The 22,454-nt window shown below is 54.1% G+C and overlaps 1 protein-coding gene across 1 annotated transcript in view; it reads left to right on the forward strand.

Annotated features, from left to right (window-relative positions):
- Positions 1 to 22,454, forward strand: part of SEZ6 (seizure related 6 homolog) — a 43,947-nt gene that overhangs the window by 4,237 nt on the left and 17,256 nt on the right. Inside the window, exons 2-3 of the mRNA XM_008147831.2 lie at positions 16,094 to 16,750; positions 17,248 to 17,381. Coding sequence (XP_008146053.2) covers positions 16,094 to 16,750; positions 17,248 to 17,381 — 791 coding nt within the window. The remainder of the gene's footprint in view (positions 1 to 16,093; positions 16,751 to 17,247; positions 17,382 to 22,454) is intronic.

Genomic DNA, 22,454 nt, shown 5'->3' on the forward strand with positions numbered 1-22,454 from the left:
ATTAGCTTGGAGGTGGACAGCAGACACTAGGAGGTCTTCAGGTCTCTTCCAGACTAATTCTAGCAGGAAGCTGACTCACCCAGCCAGACCAATCAGTTCCCCAAACTAGCCATGTTCTCAACAGCCCTGGGCTCTTGCCATTCCTTCTGCCTGAAATTCTTTTCTCCCCCTGGGCCAATCTGCCTCACTCCACCTCATACTTCTGGTCTTGGCTTAGTAAGCACTTCATGTAATTCTTTAGCACATATGAATCATCTATGATGTGGTTTTCAAAGGAAGCCTCACCTGACCTCCAGTTGGGTCAGGGGACTCCTGTGCTCCCACCATCCCCTGGCTTCCCCCATGAAGGTACTCATCGTGTTGGGTCATGAGCACATGATTGCTTCATGCTCTGCTCCAGGAGCAAGACAGGCCACCAAGTCTGTTTTGCTCACCCCCTCCATCCTGGGGCAGCTCCAGAATTCCTATTTGGGAGAAGTTTAGGGTCAGCTGCCTACTTAGAAAGGAGTGAGCAGTGGGTGCATGGCAGCTGAGACTGCCGCTTGAAGCTGAGTTTGCATAACAACCACACTATTTTTACATAGATTTCCTAACGGTTGACCAATTATCCCAGCTGTAAATTATAGCATTTACTTAGTTTTTTTCCTCCACAAATTAAGGTGTCACACCATCAGCCTGAAGTGGCTTGGAGATGGGGTGTTGATGGCCATTCTGAGAGGGCTAAAACCTCCCGCAGCCACTTCTTACTGCTACCACTGCTCGTGTCCCCAGTGGCAGAGCCTAGCACATGGCAGACATTAAATACATATTGAATAAACTCGCAAGAGTTGCACGGTGGCAGAGTTAAGCCTGGAGTCCAGGCTTCTTGACTCCCTCCTCCAATACCTACCCATCACCTCTGGGGTGCCCTGTATGAACTTAAGGACCGAGGTAAGGGCAAGTCAACCCCATGCCATCTGGCTTCATAGCCCCCTCATTTAGCTCAGCTTCACACACCCTCACAGAGCTTGGAAGGACCTGCATGAAACCGTGGGGACATCTCTGAGCCCGTCATGCTCATGAAGGAAAGGTGGGGGTCAATGTGTTATTCAGGACCACAATTCATGCCCACAAATCTTTCACATCTCCTAAAAGAGCAGTCCCTGGGGTCCACCCATCCAGGGTTCATTCACTTCACAAACACGTATTAAGGTGTGAGGTGTGGCCCAGAACACTCAGGAGCCAAACCTTCCACATTCTTTTTCTATTTAATACAACAAGAGACGAGTTATCCCCCACTTTACAGATGGGAAAACAGAGTTTCAGAGAGATTAAGTCAGTTATTCTGGGCTCCAAGCCAATAAGCTATAAGGCTACTCCAAATTGCCTGCCCATCTTTGTAAAACCTGGCTTTAGCCAGTTGGTACCTATACCCAACTGCCAGCCTGAAGCAGAGCCTCAGGCAGTAGAGGCAGATGGGAACCCAGGAGAGTATCACTATCCTAATAATAACAATAACAGCAATAATAAAATAGCAGCAACCATAATAGCAAACATTTATTGGGCATTTACTATGTGCCAGGCACTGTACTAAGTGCTTTATATACATTCACTCATTTAGTCCTCATATCATTCTACGAGATAGAAACTATTATCTGCATTTTATAGGCCCGTTCAAGCCCAAGCTGCCAGACAGACCCAGGACATAAATGGCCCCTAACTTTCTTCCAGCACATTTCTGGTGATGACAGTGGCTTATCTTCTTGATGTCTACCCTCAGTCCTTACTGCTGTAGATTAGAGACATTTTATCTTGCTCAGTCCTTTGTAGCAAAGCAATAAACTTCCTTTCTGACACTTGGAGACCAGGGTAGAGCACAGGGCTTGGAGTCAGGTGAACCCTAAATCTTCGCCCAGAGGTCAGTGACCTTGGGTGACTCATCCTCTCATCCTTTGGGAGCTTTGGAGAATGCCCAGTCACTCTAGTCTGGGCATCCTGGGCTGCCTCCCATCCCCTCAGCCCCCCTCAGCCCCAGCCCCCCTCAGCCCCAGCCCCCAGGTGAGAAGACCCAAGCTTGCCTGAAGCTCAGCTCCTAGATGGGCTAGATGCCAAGCCTGCCTACCTATACCCAACTGCCAACCCTGGCATAGAAGGGCCGATCGATGCTGAAGCCGCCGGCAGTGTTGTTGGCCATTGATTGTTGAGATTTCTCGGCGGGCTCTGGAGCAAACAAACCTGCCGCTTTTCCAACAACAATCCAGGACTCCGGGCTGCAGAGTCTGCAGTCTTGCTGGCAGGCAGGCTGGCGGGAAGGGGTGAGGGTGGGAGGTCCTGGCTGGGCCCAGCAGGGACAAGGGGCTCTGCCAGGAGACAAAAAGGAACTGAGTGGGTGTGGGAAGGGGGACAACAGAGAGACTGGCTGAGGATGCTAGAGTGACCCCTAGGCCCTGTACATGCCTTGTACATCTATCATTTTTTGCTCAGGCATTTTTTCATACCTAGAATGCTACTCTGGATCCTTCGGCTTATTTCGGTTCTCCCACGCTCTCTTTTCCTGATCTTTCAGCCCAGAGAGCTTTCTCTGTCCCCTGGACACTAAATCAGGAACTTAGCCTGTCCATCCTTCATCCACCCATCCATTTCCATTCTATTCAGCACCTAACAGGTGCTCTGATAGGCAGGAATACAACATAATCCCTGCCCTTCAGGAACTCAGGTTAGCCAGGGAGTTGCCTTCTTAATAAGCTCAGCTGTGACTGCCTCCCCAGCTAGACCAAGGACCCTCTGATTATAATTAAATGAGATGCCAATGGCACCTACATGGTCCAGCCACTCACCTTCCTAAGAACAAGAGATTTCTTGCCAAGGACTGCTCTGGGCCTCAGGTTTGTGTGTTTTTTATCTCTAGCAAGTGGTCTCACTTTTTGGTCTTTGAGGGCCCAGCAAGCCTCTGGGATCCCTGGGCCTACATTCCCACAACTCTTCCCATCTCTGCAGGGTCTGGATGTTTCCCTAATCCCCCAACAAGGCAGAGCAGGTGCAGGGTCCCTATTGCCACCAAGCCACATGTGTTGCAGAATCCACACAGTGGGTCTCTCCCCCTCCACCAGTGCAGTCCCCAGGGGCCCAGCCTGTACCCTGGCATCAACCTCAGCATCTCCTCCAATACCCCACTCCTCCCTTCCCCACAAGCTCCTTTCTCTACCCTCAGGACCCTCCTTCCAGCTGGTTATCGGGCTGAGAGGGCAGGACTGTGAAATGTGCCTGAACCACAGATTACCACCCCCCACAGATGCTCATTTGTATGCTGTTTTACCCCCCTTTGCATGCTGGCTCCTTATTAAAGACACAGAGGCAGACCCTGCCCCTCCACACTCCCAGTCCAGAGCTTCCTCCTCTCCATAGTTTCTTCCTCCCTCCCTCCCAGCCCAGCAGCTGAGCACCAGTTCCTTTGTCCCCCTAGCAGCCACCTGCTGAGTATCTGGCCTGGGTCCCACCAGCCAGCAGGTGCCTAGGGAGACCCAGAGCCTGGGAGGGTGCAGTGTGGAGAGCCAAGTTGTGGGTCAGGAGGAGGGTGTAGCCCCATAGGAAGGACATAATTAAAAGAGTACTAGTCAGGGAGCCAGAACCCCAGGGTTTAAACCCAATATTGGCTCTTGCTGGCTGGGTGATTTTGGGAAAGTTGTGTCTCCTTCCTGTGCCTCAGCTCCCTTGGGATTCGTGGTACCTGTCCCATCTCTTTCATAGAATAACATCAAGATCAAAGGAAATCAGAGGGGTTGGTACTGGAAAGAAGCCAGAAGGCTTGCTTGAGGGGAGGGTCCTCCAGCAGCCAGAGCTGTCCATCACCAGGAGGGACTGCTTTTCAGGTAGTCGCTGGAGGGGCTGGATCAGAAGCTGGAAGAGCCCAAGTTGAGACAACTGGTCCAGGTCTCACCAGGAAGGTGAGACCAGAAGTGCAGAGCGATGAAGGTTGGGTTCGGGGTGCTTCTAAGGGCCTCCTCCTGGCTCACTGCTCTTATGGACATTGTCTTAGACATCATTTACATCCAGCAAGGGTGCTTTGAAACATCTGGTCTGGCAGCTGGCAGGCTCCCTCCTGTCCTATTTTCTGGCTGATCAGAGGAAATGGAGTAGATGGAGGAGTCACCTTCTTCTGAGTACAGAAGAGCCCATGGCGTCTCCAGGCAAAGGAACCAAACAAAGCATGCACGAGAGATCAAGAAATCATTTGTGCATTTGCTTATTTAGCCCTCTTTGTCCTTCTTCCTTCACTGCCCACTCAGTTCTTGCCAATCTACTGGCAGAGCCCATCCCTGCCCTACTGGGTCTGGCCACCACCCTCCCATGTCCCTCTTTCCCCCCAGTTGCCTGCCAGCCCAGGCTCGGAAGACGCCTGCTGATCAGGTTGAGGTGGTGCTCCTGAAGCCCCAGCCACCGGAGTGGTGCCCTGAGTCTAGTCCCTGTTGCATCTGCACTGCTGATGCTGCCTCTGGTGCCCCTGGTCCTTCCCTGCCCTGGGCCTCAAGCAGAAGAGTTCGGAAGGGACAGGGGAAGAGACATAGCACTCTCAACTCAAGGTGTCCACACACCCAGACTGGCAGGGTCCTTGGAGGTCAAAGCAAGGTTAGGGTAAAAGAGAAGACTGAAGGTTTGGAGGTGCGCCAGCTGGGCCTATTTGGGGCTCCTAGGGGTCTCAGGGAGAAGCCCCAGATGTGCAGGTAGACACATCTGTGCACATCTCTGCCTTGCTTGTCCACCTATTCCTGGGGTGTCTGTGTCCACATGTCCCTACATATCGTGCCCTCTGTCTCTGTACCTTGGGACTGTGGTCCTTGGTGTAAGCACAGCAGGCCCCAGCGCAGGCCTGTCTCTCCCTCCCCCAGAGCCCCTTCCACTCTCTTCTTCCCCACCCTTAGGCTCTACTGATCCCTCAAGGAGACTCATAGCTGGAGCTGCCACTGCTATTTTTAGCAGCTCTGCACCCCTCCCCTCCCCCACTCAGACTTGCTGGGTAAATAGGGTTGTGGACAGGCCAATCCTGGGGAGCCTCACAGGCTGGGGTGCTGGGCAGGTAAGGCCCTTTCCCCTCAGTCTACCAAGGCCATGGTGGCAAGGGTGAGCCTGGGATCGACTACAGGTGCAGGGCCCACACTCTGGGGCAGGTGAGGCTTCCTTCCACTTACCTGGGCTGGGTGAAGGTCCCAGGCTGTCCTCCCTCTGCCGCCTCCAAGTCCCTAAGGACAGAGCTCAGGCCTCCAGTGACTGTTCCCCAGGCCGTTTGGAAGTAAGGCCAGACCTCCTGGGTCTCCCCCATGGAAGCTGGAGAGGCAGAAAACGGCACAAAGTGTCGGGAAGTCAGGGGAAGGGAGGCACACCTGGATGAGACTACCATCCCACCCCGCCCAAGGACCTCTGGTACCGCCCTGGCACTTCCCAGAGGGGCTTCAGATTCTTGCTAAGGCTCAACTTTGCCAAAAGGCCACGCTTAGAACCCCTTGACCTGCAGACCCTTGGGGCTTCTGGGTTCCACCCCATCACTGTCCCAGCTGATCTGAAAACTGACACCAGCTGTGAGGGGTAGGGTACAGCAGTTCAAGGAGCCTGAACCTAGGGACCTAGAGAAGGAAGGCAGCCCTGGCCCCCTCAGAGCCGGTGTCTGCCCAGGGGCTTAGGCTGCCCTTGCTTTCAGAGGTCTTTTGTTCCTGCATCTGTCCTTCTATCTGCCTCTTAGGCTCTGCAGGGCAGGGACAGCTCCAGGTCAGTCTCCTGGGCTAATGGTTGCCCAGCTAGACCACTTCTCTCAGCTCTCTGATCCTATGTCTCTATCTGTGGGATGGGGAAGATTAATCAGATAGTGTAGGTGAGTGGGCCAGCAAGAGCCTGGCACACAGTAGGTGCTGGAAAATGTTAAATCTCTCCCTAGTTCCTTTTCTCATACCTCCACCCCCCACCTCCCACCTCATGCCGCCCCAAGCACATGCATATATATGTACACTTTCGTACTCGCATGTATGCACACACACACAGCCAAGCCCACCAGATGCTCAGCAAACACTGACTAGCAGGTAAAGATGAGACTGGGGTCTAGTGCCATACAGAAGTAAAGCAGCAAGTCAACAGAGCACAGTCCCCAACCTTGCCAGGCTCCTAGCATTACCCAGCATGAAGCTCCATCAGCCCCTGCAGTTGGACACTGATAACAGAGGGGCCATGGCTCTCCATCCACCCACCCAAAGACTAAAATACTTGAGTAAAAAGCCAGACAGCCTGGCCAGCGTGGCTAAGTGGTTGAGCGTCTACCTATGAACCAGGAGGTCATGGTTCAATTATCAGTCAGGGCACATGCCTGGGTTGCAAGCTCAATCCCCAGCAGGAGGCATGCAGGAGGCAGCCCATCAATGATTCTCTCTCATCATTGATGTTTCTGTCTCTCTCTCCCCCCTCTCCCTTTCTTTCTGAAATCAATAAAAAAATATATGGGGGGAAATCTTGGGACTACCGAGTTGGTCATTCATCTCAGAGGTGGACACAGGTGCTGGGACAACCTCAATGGGTGCTGGCTTTTGAACTTCAGGGTGGGGGCTGGGAGGAGGCAGCACCTCAGAGCTGCTGATCAGGAGCCCAAGATGGTACCTGATCTCAAGCCCTGACACCTTATGGCCCTGTCTTGCTGGGCTCAGTGACTGGGAAGGACTGTCCTTGGCAGATGCTGGGCAGGGGTAGAGGATGGAGGGGATGGCTGCTCCTCCCTAGATCACTTCCTGTTCCCAACTTCACCACTGGGCTGGACTGAGCCACCCTGGTCCTAGCTCCAGGGAGAATGCAGTTCCTGCTTCCACAGCCTTCCTCATCCCAGCTGACATTTCCAAGATTTTTCATTCAGAGAAATACGGTCCCTGCTGCTGACAAGGTGGTGGTAGGAGCTGTTGGTGCTAGGGGAGGGCTGGCCTGAGCACCAGCTCAGGGGCCTTATCTGTCCCCTGACTTGGCCACGCTACTGAGAGCTGGCCTAATTGGTGGAGCATGGTAATTGATTAGTTACCTTGCCAGTGAGGGAGGTGGTGCCAAAGGAGGCCCCCCGCTCTTCCACTCCTTCCAGCCTACCCAGAGGCGGGGGTCGATTCTACTGTCCCCACCTCCACTGCCAGCTCCTTTCTCTTCCCAACCCCCACTCCAAGCCTCCAGCTCCTGTACCACCTGCCCAGCCCCAGGAACTGTGGGCAGGCAGGGCCAGGACCCCCAAGTCCCCAGGGCCAGCAGGCAGGCAGGAGGGGGAATACACGCAGGGCCGCAGGGGAAGGTGTAGAGCGCAGCAGGTGACTCTGTAGCAGAGGCTTCATTAATCACCTCTGCAGACCCCAGCTCTGCAGTGGCAAAACCATATTAGATTTTAAATTGGAAAGCGGAGAACGTGGCAGTTAGCTGGGAGTTCCCTCTACCCTGGGCCCCTGGTCACAGCCTCATGGGAGGGAGGGGCAGTGGGGAGAAAAAGGCAGGCCCAGCCATAGCTCAGTGCTGTGTTCTTCTTCCCCTCCATGCACCCAGAGCCTGAGGGATTGTCCAGGCCACATGGCTCCAGGAAAGATCAGGTTGGGGTCCAAGAAGGCAGCAGAGTGAAAAGGGGGAAGCAGAGCAGTTGCCTTGGGAAGAGGGGTATCCCTTCTGGGAGCTAGGGCCTTTCTGGCCTTGAGGACTGTGTGAAGCCAGGTTCCAAGGTGTGGTGAACATGGGCAAGGACAAATGCTAATGACTTGTGGCCCATGCATATGTTGGGACCTACTAGTACACACACACACACACACACACACACACACACACACACACACGTGCTCATGTGCACACACAGTCCCACATGCTCACATGCACACACACATCTATATATATAAAAGCCCAGTGACCGAATGACGGAACAACCAGAATGACTGGTCGACCAGTCACTATGACGTGCACTGACCACCAGGGGGCAGACGCTCAATGCAGGAGCTGCCCCTTGGTAGTTAGTGTGCTCCCACAGTGGTAGCACTGCTCTGCTGACCAGGATGAGCAGCTGCTCCCGTAGTAGGAGCAGGTGATTAGCTGACCTGGATGAGTGGCTGCTCCCACAGTGGGCTGATCCCCCACAGGCCACACCCACCAGTGCACGAATCTGTGCACTGGGGCCTCTAGTGTTAATATGAAGCAGCAGCTCAGTGCTGTAGAAATATTGAGCTCAGGCTGTGAAACAAGCAGACCCAGTTCAAACTCCTTATTTACCACTTTTCTCCTATATGAACTAGGATGATCAACTTTGTTTCTCAGTCTCAGTTCCTTCACATGTAAAGTGTAAAATATGGCCCTGACCAGTGTGGTTCAGTTGGTTGGGTGTATGTTGGGTGTTGTCCCATGCACCAAAAGATTGCAGATTCAATTCCCGATCAGGGCACATGCCCAGAGTGTGGGCTCCATCCCTGGTAGGGGGGGCATGCAGGAGGCTGCTGATTAATGTTATATCGATGTTTCTATCTATCTATCTATCTATCTATCTATCTATCTATCTATCTATCGTCTATCTCCCTCTCCCGTTCCCTCTCTCTAAAAATAAAACACTATTCTTTTTTAATGTTTTAATGGAAGACAGCTCTCTAGAAGGTCCATGCCTGGCCTATAGCAGGTAATCAGTAAATGGGAGGTGTCCCCCACCCTGGCCAGACCAGGCCCATGTGCTCCTGACTGGGCGGTGAGATAGTGGCAAGTCAGTAGAGCACATCAGGAATCATCAGGGAGCAGTCACACACCCTGGGCCAAATCACACAAGGCCAAGCATTCCTGGCTGTCCTTCCCCCATAAAGTCCTCCTAAACTGGCTCTGCCTGAGCTCCCCAAATTACCCATCAAATACCCCATCCCTCAGCACACCAGTGCTCAGCCAAGGCTGGGAAACAAACATCATTGGTAGATGCCACTAATCCTCCCTAAGGAGTGAGTGGCTGATGGGCCCAGCTGCCTGGGGCCTTTATGAAAAATTTAAAGTTCCAGGGCTCCTTGTCATCTTTCCCTTGCCAACCCAAGTCCCCAGTTTTCCCAGGTCCGAAGGAGGGGAGCAGACACCGCCACCCTATCTTAACTCCTCTCTGGGAACCCCCACTCCAGGCTCTTCCCTTCTGAGAGGTGGCGAACACTGCAAGCATTGAGAGGTCTTGTTATGGGGCTGAGCTTTCCATTTTGGTAACCGCTAACCGCATGTGGCTATTTAAGTATAAATTCATTAACATGAAATAAAATTTTAAATCTGTTCCTCAGTCTCACTAGCCACATTTCAAGTGCTCAATAGTCATGTGTGGCTACCGGTTCTCACATTGGACACAGATATAAAACATGTCCACCCTCGCAGAGAGTTCTGTTAGACAGCGGCACTCTAGGGCTGGCCGACCTCTGGGTTTGAACATGATGTATCAAAACTGGTAACCTGGGAACTGGGTCCCCGTTTCCTCATCTATAAAATGGGATAATAAAAGTTCACATCTCAGAGTTATAGTGAGGATTGAATGAATTAATTCTGGTAAAGCACTTAGAATGGTTCTAGGAGTGTGGTAAATTCTCAGCAAATAGCAGCATTCAATATTTTTACTCACAGAGCCGTTTGTGGCTCGTGGGATCCTATAATATGAGAGCTGGCAGGGCCCTTAGATACTTAATCCATTTTACGGTTGGGGAAATAGAGGCTCAGGCTGGGGAAGTGATTTGCACATAGGGACCTAGTAAAGGGGCAGGACCAGGACCAGTGGGCCGCTTCCTGGCTGTTGCCCACTACCCTCACCCATGCCTCCATCTGGCAAGGAGACCCCATCCCTGAAGACGCCGAAGCCCAGGGTTACCCACCACCCACCCCAGCACAATGAGGGAGATGGCTGCCCTGGCAGCTCAGGAAGCAGTGCGCTCTCTGTCCCTGGAGGTATGTGCCCATGGGTGGGAGCCAGCCCAGAGCACTGGAGGGTTCATGCTTCAGAGCAGTTGGGCCAGATGTTCTCTGAGCCCCAATATCCTAAGTCCCAGCCATGCCCCATGTTTGCTGTGTGACCTGGGACTCAGTTGCCACCTGCATAAATGAGGGAGGGATGAGATGCTCACAAAGACTATAAGGATTCAGATTCTAGGATCAACCACTTTCTTGCTGGGAGCCTGGCCGAGCGGAGATGCCCCCATTCATAGCTGCACTGCGTATTTGACTGGCTGCCAGGGGCTAACCAAGAGAGGGTAGTAAGAGGCTGTGCTGGGAGGTGGTCAGAGGCAGGGGAAGGGAGGGTAGTTGGGGCCAGGGGACCCGCCAGCTGATGCCTGCAGACACTCTTCATCAGTTGCCAGTTGGGGCTGTACTGGGACACTTGTACTGGCTGCCTATCTTCTCCCTGCAGGACCCGCCCCTGCCCATCCCTATCTACCCTGCTGGCCAAGGGCCGGTGCACTGGGGAGCAGAGAGCCTTCCTAGTGTGCAGAAGGGCCAAATCCCAGCTTGGAAACTGTGTGCCCTGAGTCTACCCTTCACTGTGCCTACCACCAAGAGTCAGCTATTGTGGACAGAGATGGAGGAAAAGAGAGATGCCTCAGGCTGGGTCCTTGTCCATCAATGCAAGCTGTGCATGGGCTGAGGTTCCATCAGGAGGTCGAAAGAAGGAGCTATTGTCACTCAGCGGCCCAGGGATGGCTCCCCAGAGCGGGGATAGGAGGTGGGCCTGGTAGGATGGGGAGAGTTTAAAGACATAGTGAGCAAATGGGCAAGAAAGAGGAAGAAAAGATCCCTTTGAGTATATCTCTGTGCCCGCCCTAGCAACTGCCCCTCCAGGACACGATCAGGACTTCCTTCCCCATCACCCTGAGATACAGGGCTCCCAGCACAAGTGCCTCAGATGGTGGTGGCCAGGCTGGTGGGGAGAGAGTAGGAGGCCCCAGGAGCTACAGCTGAGGGCCAGTGGCGGCAGCGCACAGAGCTGAGCTGTGGAGCTGCCCACATCTGGGTTCTGCTCCCAGGCTTGCCACTCATTAACGGTGCGACCTTGGACAAGTTAATTAACCACTCTGGGCCTCAGTGTCCTTATCTCTAGGGACCTCCCTGGAGTAAGGCGAGGAGAAGAGATGACATGTTAGGGTACTAAGTGCATGGTCCACACACAGTTAGCACTGAGTAGTAGCAACTGTTACCAGCCCCAGCTGCCTGGCTCCAGACCACAGGAATGTGTCCATTCTGGCTCTGCTGTATCTTCTAGGTAACCTTGGAGAAGCCACATCCCAGCTCCGGGTCTCAGTTTCCCCATTTGTCATATGGGCCTTATATTATTGCCTTCCCTGTTAATATAAATAGTCAAACAGCAACAAACCTACCTCAGATGCAGAGACGGTGTAGGGGTAGTTATTTCAGTAGCACGTGGAATTAGAAACCTCTAGAACTGGGCATCGCCTAGAGCTTCAGGGATCCTATTGGCCCCACCAGCCTCCAGCTGGGGCCCCTCAGGTCAGCATGTGGGGCGGCCCAGTGAAACCCTCACTGTGGAGACCAGGCCCTGGCTCTGGGGAACTCAGGCACTCTCACTCCCAGGGCCCTTCTTCCCTCCCTTGGGCTCTAGGATAATGGGGGTTCTGCAGGGGCCAGGCCCTCACTAATCCCCTATTAAAACTTCAAAGGGGCCAAGAAACCTCTAGAATAAACTCATTAACTTTTATGGGCTAATAAATGGATCCCATTAAATTCTCATTCTCCCTGTGCTGGGCCAGCTTAACCTCCAGAACCCAGCGGGGTGGGCTCCTTGCCCGCTGCATCCCCCCAGGCTCCCCTGGACCTACCTGCTGTCCTGCCGCCCTCACCCCATCCCAGAGCTGGTGCCACCACAAGGAGGGAACCAAGTCTAACACCTCAGAACTCTGGATTCTGCTCCTGTGTCTACCTCCAAGGGGCCAGCGGCTCAGGCCCTGGAAGCCGAATACCTGGCACCTCTACAGCGGCTGCCCTTGCAGAGGACGGGGTGGGGCTGGCAGATGAGAGCGTAGATGGTCCTCACCAAACTCAAGACGTCCCCAGGCCACAGATGAAGAAACAGAAGCTCAGTGGACACAGCCCCTGCCCAGGCAGTCAGCTGGTGAGGATTGGAACCTGAGGTTTTTCGGGCTGTGTGGTGTAGAAAGCTCTGCAGGAAAATAGCCCCATGGGGACAGCCCAGTTGGCCCTGAGATGGCATCTGGAGCCGCAAACTGTTGCCTGGTCCACACAGACCAATTCCAGCTTCACCGCACGGTGACCCTCGGCAGCCTCCTGGGCCTCACTGAGCCTCAGTTTCCCCAACTATAAGACAATGACAGTAACACTTACCTAGCTGGATGCTCTGAAGAACAGTCCCCCCAAATGTTTTGGCTTACCCTAAACATTCACTAGACACCCCTCCTCCCATTCTAATCTGAGTCTGTCAGGGTGGAACACGGGGGGGCCCTCATCTCTACCTTTACCCAGCTGGGCCCTGGGAGGAGGGGGCAGAGCGAGAGACCTTCCCGGGGAAGCCCAAACTGGGACTGTGGGGGAGGGGCCTCCAATCCCCAGAGGGGCGACATGTGGGGGTGGCACAGGCCAGGAGGCAGGAGAGGGAGAATCCACCGGGGGAAGCATCCTGAATGGCTCATTAGTGCCGATGAAAGCCTTTTTTCATTTCGTCTAAATACTTTAAACAGGGCTCCCTCCGATGTCTATTTGCATAGCTTAAGAGCTAATGCAGGGGGAGGGCCCGGGCGGGCGGCTGCAGGGCCACTCCAGGGCTGGGGACAGAGAGAAGCTCTGGGCAGCCTCTGCATCCACAATGGTGGGGGGGGGACGGGGAGTGGTAGTTCCCAGACCCAGCCCTAGGATGCTGCCAACCTGGGGGGGAGGGGGAGTACAGTCCTATGTTCAGGCACTGGGTGGATTGGGCAGTTGGGGACCATCATGGGGACTGTCTTGCTGTGGGCAGCCCCCCACAGACATGCAGGCCTTGAAGGTGTCCGCGTTTTGCAGCGGTGGTACCACATTGTCCTCCACATCTCAGCCACACAACAAGGAACACGGGCCCCGAGAGGAGAGGCCTCACCCTGGGCCAGCAAGCGCCCCACTCTAGAAGCCTGCCTCTCAGTGGTACCCTGGCAGGGGGCTGCCCAGCCTCGCAGTACTATGGCCTCTCCGTACTATGGCCTCTCCCTCAGTGCCTCCAGGAAACTGCTATTTAGAGCATTCAGGGTCTCATAAAACCCCTCCAAAGCACCCATTCTATAGCCAGTGACAAAAGAACTCACCCAGGTTCACATGATGTTTAAGTGGCAGAGCTGACATTTGAAGGAAGCTGGGTAGGTGAGTCTCTGTGCCCCAGCCCTGTGGAGCAGTGCTGCTGGGTCTCTGGTTTGGGTCCCAGGCTCAGATGTGCTTCAGGAATGGGGTGGGGGCTCCCTGGGTCCCAGCCTAGCTTGGCTGAGACTCGACTCGGGTTCCAGATGCCTGAGACTATGGCCCCAGCTCCATTTCTAACTTGTAGGAACCCTGGGACAAGTCCATTCCTCTCTCTAAGCCTTCGTTTCCTCCACTGGCTAGAATGTTCTCTGCTGGGTAGCTCTAGTCTCTTCTGCGAGGCAGGCTGGTGTGGGAAGACTGAAGCTTTGAAGCCAGATCAGCTTCGGTTCAAATCCCAGCTCCACCACTGTGTCACGGGGCAAATCCTCACCTCACCTCTCTAGGCTTCAGGCTCTTTGTCTGTAATGTGGGAAGAAGATTCTCATTTCATAAAGGTGAGGTGTCCATTAAATAAGACAGGTCTGGGAACAGCCTGGCTCAGTGTGTGGCACACAATAGGTACCTGATGAGACTGGGCATCTGGGTCCCTGACATCTCCTGCATCACACACTCGCCCCCTTTGTCACACACTCTGCACCTTTGAACTTGGTCAGCCCAGGCAGAGACTGTGGAGTGGGTTGGGGGGTGTAGGGAGGGGGAGTGTCACAGGGCCTCAGGCTTCCATCGCAGTTAACCAGGGTGTCTGAAGATGCCCTCTTCCCAGAAATGGCTTGTCTCCCGAGATTATCTTACGGTCTCTGACAGTGGGTGGCACCCTCTGGGACCAAGTGGCAGCTGATTGCAGAATCAATTTGCTCGTTTGATATGCTATCTCAATCCCATTTAACCAAGTGCTCGGTGCCCCCAGATAACACAATCAGTGCAATCGACAGTGACGGGAGGTGCCCATTAGCTCTGCTCCATTGCCCAGCACCCACCTGGCAGCCAGCGGGAGGAGCTGTGTCCACTATGGACCCTTCCTGAGAAAGAGGATCTCTTTGCACTCTCCCAGTGAAGAATCCCACAAGTACCAATCCTGGGAGCCATAGGCCACGTCTTTTTATTGGGCAATCCTGGAGGCTTCTCTTCCCTGTGCCACGCTGAGATCAGTCTCAGCTCACCTGGCAACGACCATGTGACATCTGCGGTGGTAGGTAAAAACAGTCCTGGCATGGCACTGCCTAGACTTCCCATCACTGACTCAGATGAAAGACACAGGGCACTGGCAACCATCTGCTCCAGGGGGTCTGGGCCTGGCTGGACATCTACTTTGGGCACTGTGTTGCCAGTGTCTGGCACAGAATGCCAAGGCACAGATGGGCTGCTTTAGTGGGCGTCTCAGGAGATAGGGGTTGGTCCTGGTTTCTCAGGGCTTTAAGGCACCAAAACCCAGAGGAATGGAGAGCCCTCTGACCTGTACCCACCTTCCTCACCCCAATTTCCTCCCTCCTCTCATTTGTCTGACACATCAGAGCTGCCACAGTCTCCTGAACAGAATGTAAGCCATCTGCCGCTTCCTCACGCCTGCCAATCCATGGGGTGGGTGTGAGCCGGTGGAATGACACCCACCACCAGACACGCAGAGGAGCCAACCTTCTCCTTGCAAACTATCTCGCCCTGCCTGTTTCCCTTCAAGTCTTCTTGCAGCCATTTTGAGACATGTTAGAATCAAAATGTTCTCCCAGCTTTCTCAGAGCTGGCAAAATTATAGATAGATAGATAGATAGATAGATAGATAGATAGATAGATAGATAGAGATAGAGATAGTGAGAGAGAGAGAAAAGAAATGACTGAGAAGTGAGAGAAATGGGACAATGAGACAATGAAACACATGATGGAATCTATAGTAATAAAAGCATAATATGCCGAAACCGGTTTGGCTCAGTGGATAGAGCGTCAGCCTGAGGACTCAAGGGTCCCAGGTTCGGTTCCGGTCAGGGGCATGTGCCTTGGTTGCGGGCACATCCCCAGTGCGGGGTGTGCAGGGGGCAGCTGATCGATGTTTCTCTCTCATCGGTGTTTCTAGCTCTCTGTCCCTCTCTCTTCCTCTCTGTAAAAAATCAATAAAAATATATTTTTTTAAAAAAGCGTAATATGCTAATTAGCCTGAACGTCCTTCTTGACCAAGCCAGGGCTGCAGCCGCCTTGGCTGCGAGGGAGGGATCCAGGCAGCTGACCCACGGCTGCGAAGGCCTACTCTTGCACGAATTTCGTGCATCGGGCCTCTAGTCTAAAATAAAATTCCAAATATATCAAGATTTGCTGAGACTAGTGACCAGCAGCTTCACTGAGAACAAAAAAATGAACTGTTATCTCAGGCAGAACAGTCACTGTGGTGGGGGATGGCACTCTTGCTAAGGGTATCATCTCAGGTCAACAGACTGGTCATATGACTTTGAGCAAGTCATCTCCTTTCTTTGGCTGTTTGCTCGTCAGTCAAATAAGCCTGTGAGCTACATTAGGCATGGCAAATATTTATTCGTCATCGGTCTGAGGAATTAAGCATGGCTGCCTGGAGTGCTGTGTTGAGAAGGATTCTGAGGCTGAATCTGGGAACAGGAAATAGTGCAATAATAGATAGTAATGTCCACTTCTAGTGCTGGAGGGGAGAGGATATCTCCTGTGCCATTCTTGAAGTATGTGATATTATCTCATGTCCAGCTCTAAAATTCTGCAGTTCCATGATTCTCCGTGGTGAGCACACTCCACAAGATGAGTCTCCTACTGCCTGGACTGAGTGTGCTGCTGCTCTCCAGGGGGCAGGGGGCGAACCTCTGATCATCCATTGTTATTTCAGGACTCTCCTCAGAGACCCCAACCATGGGGGAAGGTCAGGCCCCAGGCATCGAGGAGACGGATGGGGAGTGGACAGTAGCCCCCACACCTGAGCAGCCAGAACGAGGCATCCACTTCGTCACAACCGCCCCCACCCTGAAGCTGCTCAACCACCACCCGCTGCTCGACGAGTTCCTACAAGAGGGGCTGGAGACAGGCGAAGAGCTGAGGCCGGCACTGCCTGATCCACCTACGCCACAGACCCCAAGTCCCCTTCCCCGCCTGGCCAACCAGGACAGCCGCCCAGTCTTCACCAGCCCTACTCCAGCCATAGCTGCAGCACCCACTCAGCCCCTGTCCAGGGAAGGACCCTGGAGCCTGGAGTCAGAGCCCCCAGAGCTTCATGTCACAGCTCCCCTACCTCCAGGGCCCAGCATGGCAGTGCCCACCACAGGCCCAGGGGAGAAGCTGGGTACTACACCCCCTAGCAGAGCATGGACTCCAACCCAAGAGGGTCCTGGAGACATGGGCAGGCCCTGGGCTCCAGAGGTCATGTCCCGGACCACAGGGATTGGGATTGAGGGGACCATCGCCACCTCCACGGCTTCAGGGGATGATGAGGAGACCACCACCACAACCACCATCATCACCACCACCATCACCACAGTCCAGCCACCAGGTCAGCTACTTGCTGGCTTGCAGATCTGGATATGGGGGAGCTGTGGGGCCCTAAATTCCTCTCTCCATCACTGTGCCAGTTTGCCTTGCCCTCCAATACCAAGGGCCAGGATGCAGGAGGCATGCAGTTTGGAACCAGATAGACCTGGGTTCAAATCCTGATTGGAAGCAACTACACCAGGCCCTTGGAACTTTAACCTCTCTGAGCCTCATTTGTAAAATGGCAATAAGAATACCTACCTCATTGAGCCATTGTGAGAACTGGGATAAGATTGTACACAAAAGGTGCTCAAGAGAAGGTGGTCCCCTTCTTTCAATAGGGGAATAGACATCCCAAGAGGTGGGCTTCACACACACACACACACAACACAAACACACACACACACACACACACACACACACACACACTCACACACACACACACAAACACAGATCAGCCTTGGCTGGACCCACTTCTCCAGGGCTGGGCTTAGCCTTGTGTCTCCTCCTGCCTCTCAGGCCCTTGTAGCTGGAATTTCTCAGGCCCAGAGGGCTTTCTGGACTCCCCCTCGGCTCCCAGTTCACCCCATGATGTCGGCATGGACTGTTTCTACTACATCTCTGTCTACCCTGGCTACGGCGTGGAAATTAAGGTGAGTGACCTGGATTGGGCAGGGGCAGAGCTGGGGCTAGTTTGTTATCTTTCCAGAAAGATACCTGCTATGGGAGAAAGGAGGATGCTCAAGGGCATCAGTTGAAGGGAGGGCCCTCAGGCCAAGGCTAGGCGATTGGCCTAACACATGATTGGGTTCTGGACCAGTGAGCCAAGAGGCTACTACTCCCCTCAGCAATGTCCTAAGCTAAGAGGGGCTGTGGTGTGCCCCTCCTCTTCCCACAGGGGTTTGATCGGGGCTTAGGAGAATCTGAGGAAGGGGCTCTTGCCTCAGTGGACAGGGGGTTGGGTGTCTGAATCTGTGTAACTGAGTAGAGAGAACACAAGGCTACTTGGCCATTCACTCATTTATTCACTCGCTCATTCCTTCAGCAAATACTCCCTGAGCGGCGCCTCTGGGTCAGGCCCTGTGCTGGCTCCTGGGATGCAGAAGTGGGGAAGACAGACATGGCCACATAATCAGAGAGGTGACCAGTTGGTGAGGGAGTCAGACCTACAGCCCCAGCCTCTTGCTCCCACCTTCCAGGCCCATCTCATCCCTTTTAAACCCCAAACTCTCTCTTAACCCCAAAACCTGAGCCTGCAGGTCCTCATGAATGTGCCAAAGCCTCCTTGACCTCCACACGCCCCAAACCCAGCTCTTCCTTTTTGTTCCTTCAACCTGCTTATCACCCCACTCTTTCCTCAGAGACTGACCCCTGGTCAGAAACCTGGAGTAGGGCAACTACAGTGCAATGTGGATGGCATCCCTGGGGCAACGTCAGGTCAACTTGGCCCTTCCCTCTCCCTCTTCCCTGAGTCCCATCAACTCACACCTAAGTTCTATCACCATGACACTCCCCACAACCTCCCGGGCCCCTCCGTCCCACAACCACTACCTGCTCCAACCTCCATCATCCCCCCTCAGATGATGTAGTGACCGCCTCACTGGTCACCCCACTCATGCTTGTCCTTCCTATCCCTCCTTCACCTACTCTGCGGTCACTTCTCTCAAATGAAATTAATCCCACCCCCACACCTCCCAGGTGCCTCTGAGTCAAGGCCCGTCCTCTGGGCCCATCTTGAACCACTTCCTCCCTTGTTCTCTACTCCCCCTTTGCACTGAACAGCTTGCTACTAACTGAATGGGCCAAGCCCGCTGCCCCCTCAAGCCCCAATTGTACATGCTGGTCCCTCTGGGGAGCCATCCTACTATCCCCTCCCTTAGGATTCACCCCTGGCATCACTTTCTCTGGGAATTCTCTCCTGATCCCCAAAGCCTGGGGCATCCCCCATCCTATGTCTTATTACTCTGCCTTCTATCCATCTGTTTACAGCTGCCGTCTCCCCAGCTAGGCCGTGAGTGCCTTGGGCAGTGCCTTGGAGTAAGGGGCCCAGAATGTGTTCTCCACATACTAACTGAATGAATGGACAGTTGAATGCATGAAGGAGGGAAGGAGGTGACTGTTGAAGGCAGTCAGGAAGGCAGCTGAGGAGCACAGGGAAGTGGGCAGAGGAGGAGTCCAGGGAATGGGGCAGCATTACCTGTTCCCCACTTCCAGCCACCTCCCCATCTACTCCAAAGCCCTTAGATATGGGCCTAAAGTCAGCTGCACCTATCCTGGGGTAGCACCCCCAGCCCTCCCCTGGGGATGTCGGGTCCAGGTCTATGAGACAGGCCCTGTGGAGGAGGGACCGTCTCTCACCACTGGTGGACCCCTTCCCTTCTTTCTTTCTTTCTTTTTTCAAAAATACTTTTTTTATTGATTTCAGAGAGAGAAAGGGAAAGGGAGAGAGAGATAGAAGCATCAATGACGAGAATCATTGATCGGCTGCCTCCTGCATAGCCCCTACTGGGGATCGAGCCCACAACCCAGGCATGTGCCCTGACTGAAATCGAACTGTGACCTCCTGGTTCATGGGTTGACATGCAACCACTGAGCCACACCGGCTGGGCCCTCGCCTTATTTCTGTAACTGTTTGCTCAGCTCCGCAAAACGCTGTGCCCCTCACTCTGGGCTGACTGGGAGGGTAATTAGGAACAGTCACCATCCCCCAAGCCATTAGCACTCAGTGCCGCTTAATTAAGGTAATTAATGTAAAATCATCACCTAATGAGAGGTGGCACTGGCTGTGGCTCACCAGGTGGAAGGCACCAGCTGCAGGTGTGGGGAAAGGGGTAGGAGGGGCTGATGCCAGGCTGGGTGCCCCCCTGCAGGCGTAGGCTGGCTCTACCTGCCCCCCAAGCCTACCATCCCCCCACTGAAGCCCACTGGGCCAGGCTGGGCTCAGTCCTGGTACTCTCCACAAAGGAGCAAGATGTTGGCTCTGCCTGCCCCAGCCCTGGCCCAGGCACAAGCCCCACCCTAGATGCCCATCCCCTCATGTAAGCACTGTATCTGTTGCTTGCTGCCGCCACATTTTTTTCATCAGAATGCAAAAGCCGTTACCAGGCAACCTTGAGAGGAAGACCTGCCACAGCCCTGGATTGCCATCAGGAAATGTGGAAGGCAAATGCTGGCCCCACCCTCCGCCTCGCCACCAAGGGGAGAGCCTTAATGGCCAGAGACAGAGCCTGAGGCCAAGGCAGGGAGGGTCAGAGGGGAAGGGACAGAATCAGCCACACTGAAGCAGGATATAAAGTTGTTCCTGCCCTGGCCAGTGTGCTCAGGGGTTAGAGCATCGGCCCGTGCACCGAAAGGTCAGGATTTCATTTCCCAGTCAAGGGCACATACCTGGGTTGAAGGTTTGATCCTTGGCTCTGGCTGGGGCATGTATGGGAGGCAACCTATCTATGGGTCTCTCTCACATCAACGTTTCTCTCTCTCTCTTTCCTCCCTCCCGCCCTCTCTTCCTCTCTCTAAAAAAAATAAAAAATCAATGGAAAAAATATCCTTGGGTGAGGATTTAAAAAGAAAAAGAAATAAAAAGTTGTTCTTTCAGGGCCAGTTCAGGCAATCTCTACTCCTAACCAGGCCTCCTGGCTGCACAGGCCACTTGGGGACCTGGAGAATTACTGACACTGCATACCAAAACCAAATAGCTAGGTGGTAAACCGCGGCCAGCAAAAAAATGGAATTGCCCCAAGGTCACTCAGTTAATCATTAACTAATGTGTATTTCTGTGAATGAATTTGTTCCACAAATATAACTTGAGGCCAGCTCTGTGCTAGGTGCTGGGAACACAGCTCTTCACACTCAGGGGAGGAGACAGAAGTCATAAACAATGACGGCAGAATGCTCGGTGCTGTTGGGGATGGAGTGGGAAGCACAGGGAACTGTGGGAATTCCAGGCTGGGGCACACTCTGCCAGTCTGGGGCGGGGATGGGGTGGGCGGTGCAGGGGCAGAGAAGGCTGTCTGGAGGTGACAATATCTGCTCTGAGACCTGAAGGAGAGAGGCCAGCAGCCAAGCCTGGGCTGGAAGGCAAGCGGATATGGTAGACTGGCCCTTGAAGGCTGCCGAGCAGTTTTGCACCCGTGACTTTATTGCACAGGAGCAGGAAGTAGACTTAAGAGCTCCTGGATTACATTCCTGCCAGAGGCTAGGCCTGAGCAGTGCCACCCTGCCCAGCCAGGGCTGGCAGCTGGGCTAGGCCATGCTGGGCATTGGAGGTGGGATGGGTGAGGCAGCCAGAAGGCCTAGAAGACAGCCCATTGCTCCTTCAGGCTTGGGGAAAGTCTTGTGGCTTCTGCCCATTGTGGGCTAGCCCCTGTCTGCCCCTGCATGAACTCACGAGGATGGCTAGGGATAAGCAAAAGGGATGGAATCTGGGTAAGGGAGTTGGGAGGAACCATGGGAAGAAAGGAGCATCGTAAGGACCCACCAATCACACCCCTGTGCAGGTCAGCCTGACATCATGCTGAGCCCCTGCCATGTGACCGCAACCTTAGCTAAAGTCTGGGGCCCTGAGCAAGACCCTTCCAATGTCCTTCTCATGAGGAATAGCCTCGGGGGTTCCAGAATCCCTGACAGCCCAGCTTTGGACCACAGCCCCTCATCACCTGCTTCATGTCCTGCCCCACACCTCCCTTCAGGGTACTGCAGATATCTGTGCTTGCTGAGGCCGGGGTCTGAGCCGCCCACAGCACGGAGGCCAGCTCAGAGAGGCCTTGCCCGCTTCAGCGGGGGTTCAGGCACTGGGCTAGGCTCTTTCTTGAGAGATCCAGAGAAGCCCTTTTATGATGGGTGGGCACAAGCCCATATAGGTCCCATCCCTCCAAGCAGCCATTCTCCCCTGAGGGCTCCAGGTCTTTCTGGGCCTGGCACATGCCTCTGACTGTGCTTGGCATTCCAAGAGCCTTCCCACTGCCAGCCTCCATCCTGGCTTGGTTGCTCCCTATACCATCTGGAGCCTGGGCACAGCTGCCCACTGTCCCTGCCCTAGTGCCCCAGGTGGCCCCATTGGAACACACTTCTCTCATGCCAGGCCAGCTGCCAGTTTAATAGCCAACGCACCCAGTTCTTCCCTGACATATCAAGAGGTGATATTTCTGGCAACCTCCTCTTTCAAAAAAAGGTCCATTTGAGGGGGGCCAGAGGGGTACAGGCAGCTCTAGCTCCATAGGTTTAGGCCGCTCTCCCCATCCTTAAAGCAGACCCTGCCCCATAAGAGTTTATGAAAAGAGCATCAGTTCAGACAGAGCACAGAAGCTGCTGTGGTCTCCAGAACTGGAAATGAATTTCCGGTCCTACCTAGCTCTGGAGCTCATCTTGGTGACTGGGCTAAGCCCCTCACCTTCTCTGGATTTCAGTATCCCTCTCTGTAAAAGGAGATTGGAACAGAAGGCCCCTCCCAGCTAGTCACTCTGAGTCTGGCTCCTTTCCTTGGTTCAGAAAGCTCCCTCATGGGCCATACTGGGCAGTGGCACCTCAGGCCCTTGACCCTGCTTCCAGGCAGCTACAGAACCTGGGCCAGGGAAGGGCGGCTCCCAGGCACAGTGCTTCCCAGGCAGAGCCCTGGCAGGCCTGAGGGTGGGGTGGGTCGAAAGCCAGCTATCATCATGGCGAATGGCATGGTTTTACCAGAGGAGGGCGCAGGTCTCCTCAAGAAAGGGAAAGACGCCTGCTAATGC

This window comes from Eptesicus fuscus, chromosome 20 (genome assembly GCF_027574615.1).
Source record: "Eptesicus fuscus isolate TK198812 chromosome 20, DD_ASM_mEF_20220401, whole genome shotgun sequence".
Lineage (NCBI taxonomy): Eukaryota > Metazoa > Chordata > Mammalia > Chiroptera > Vespertilionidae > Eptesicus > Eptesicus fuscus.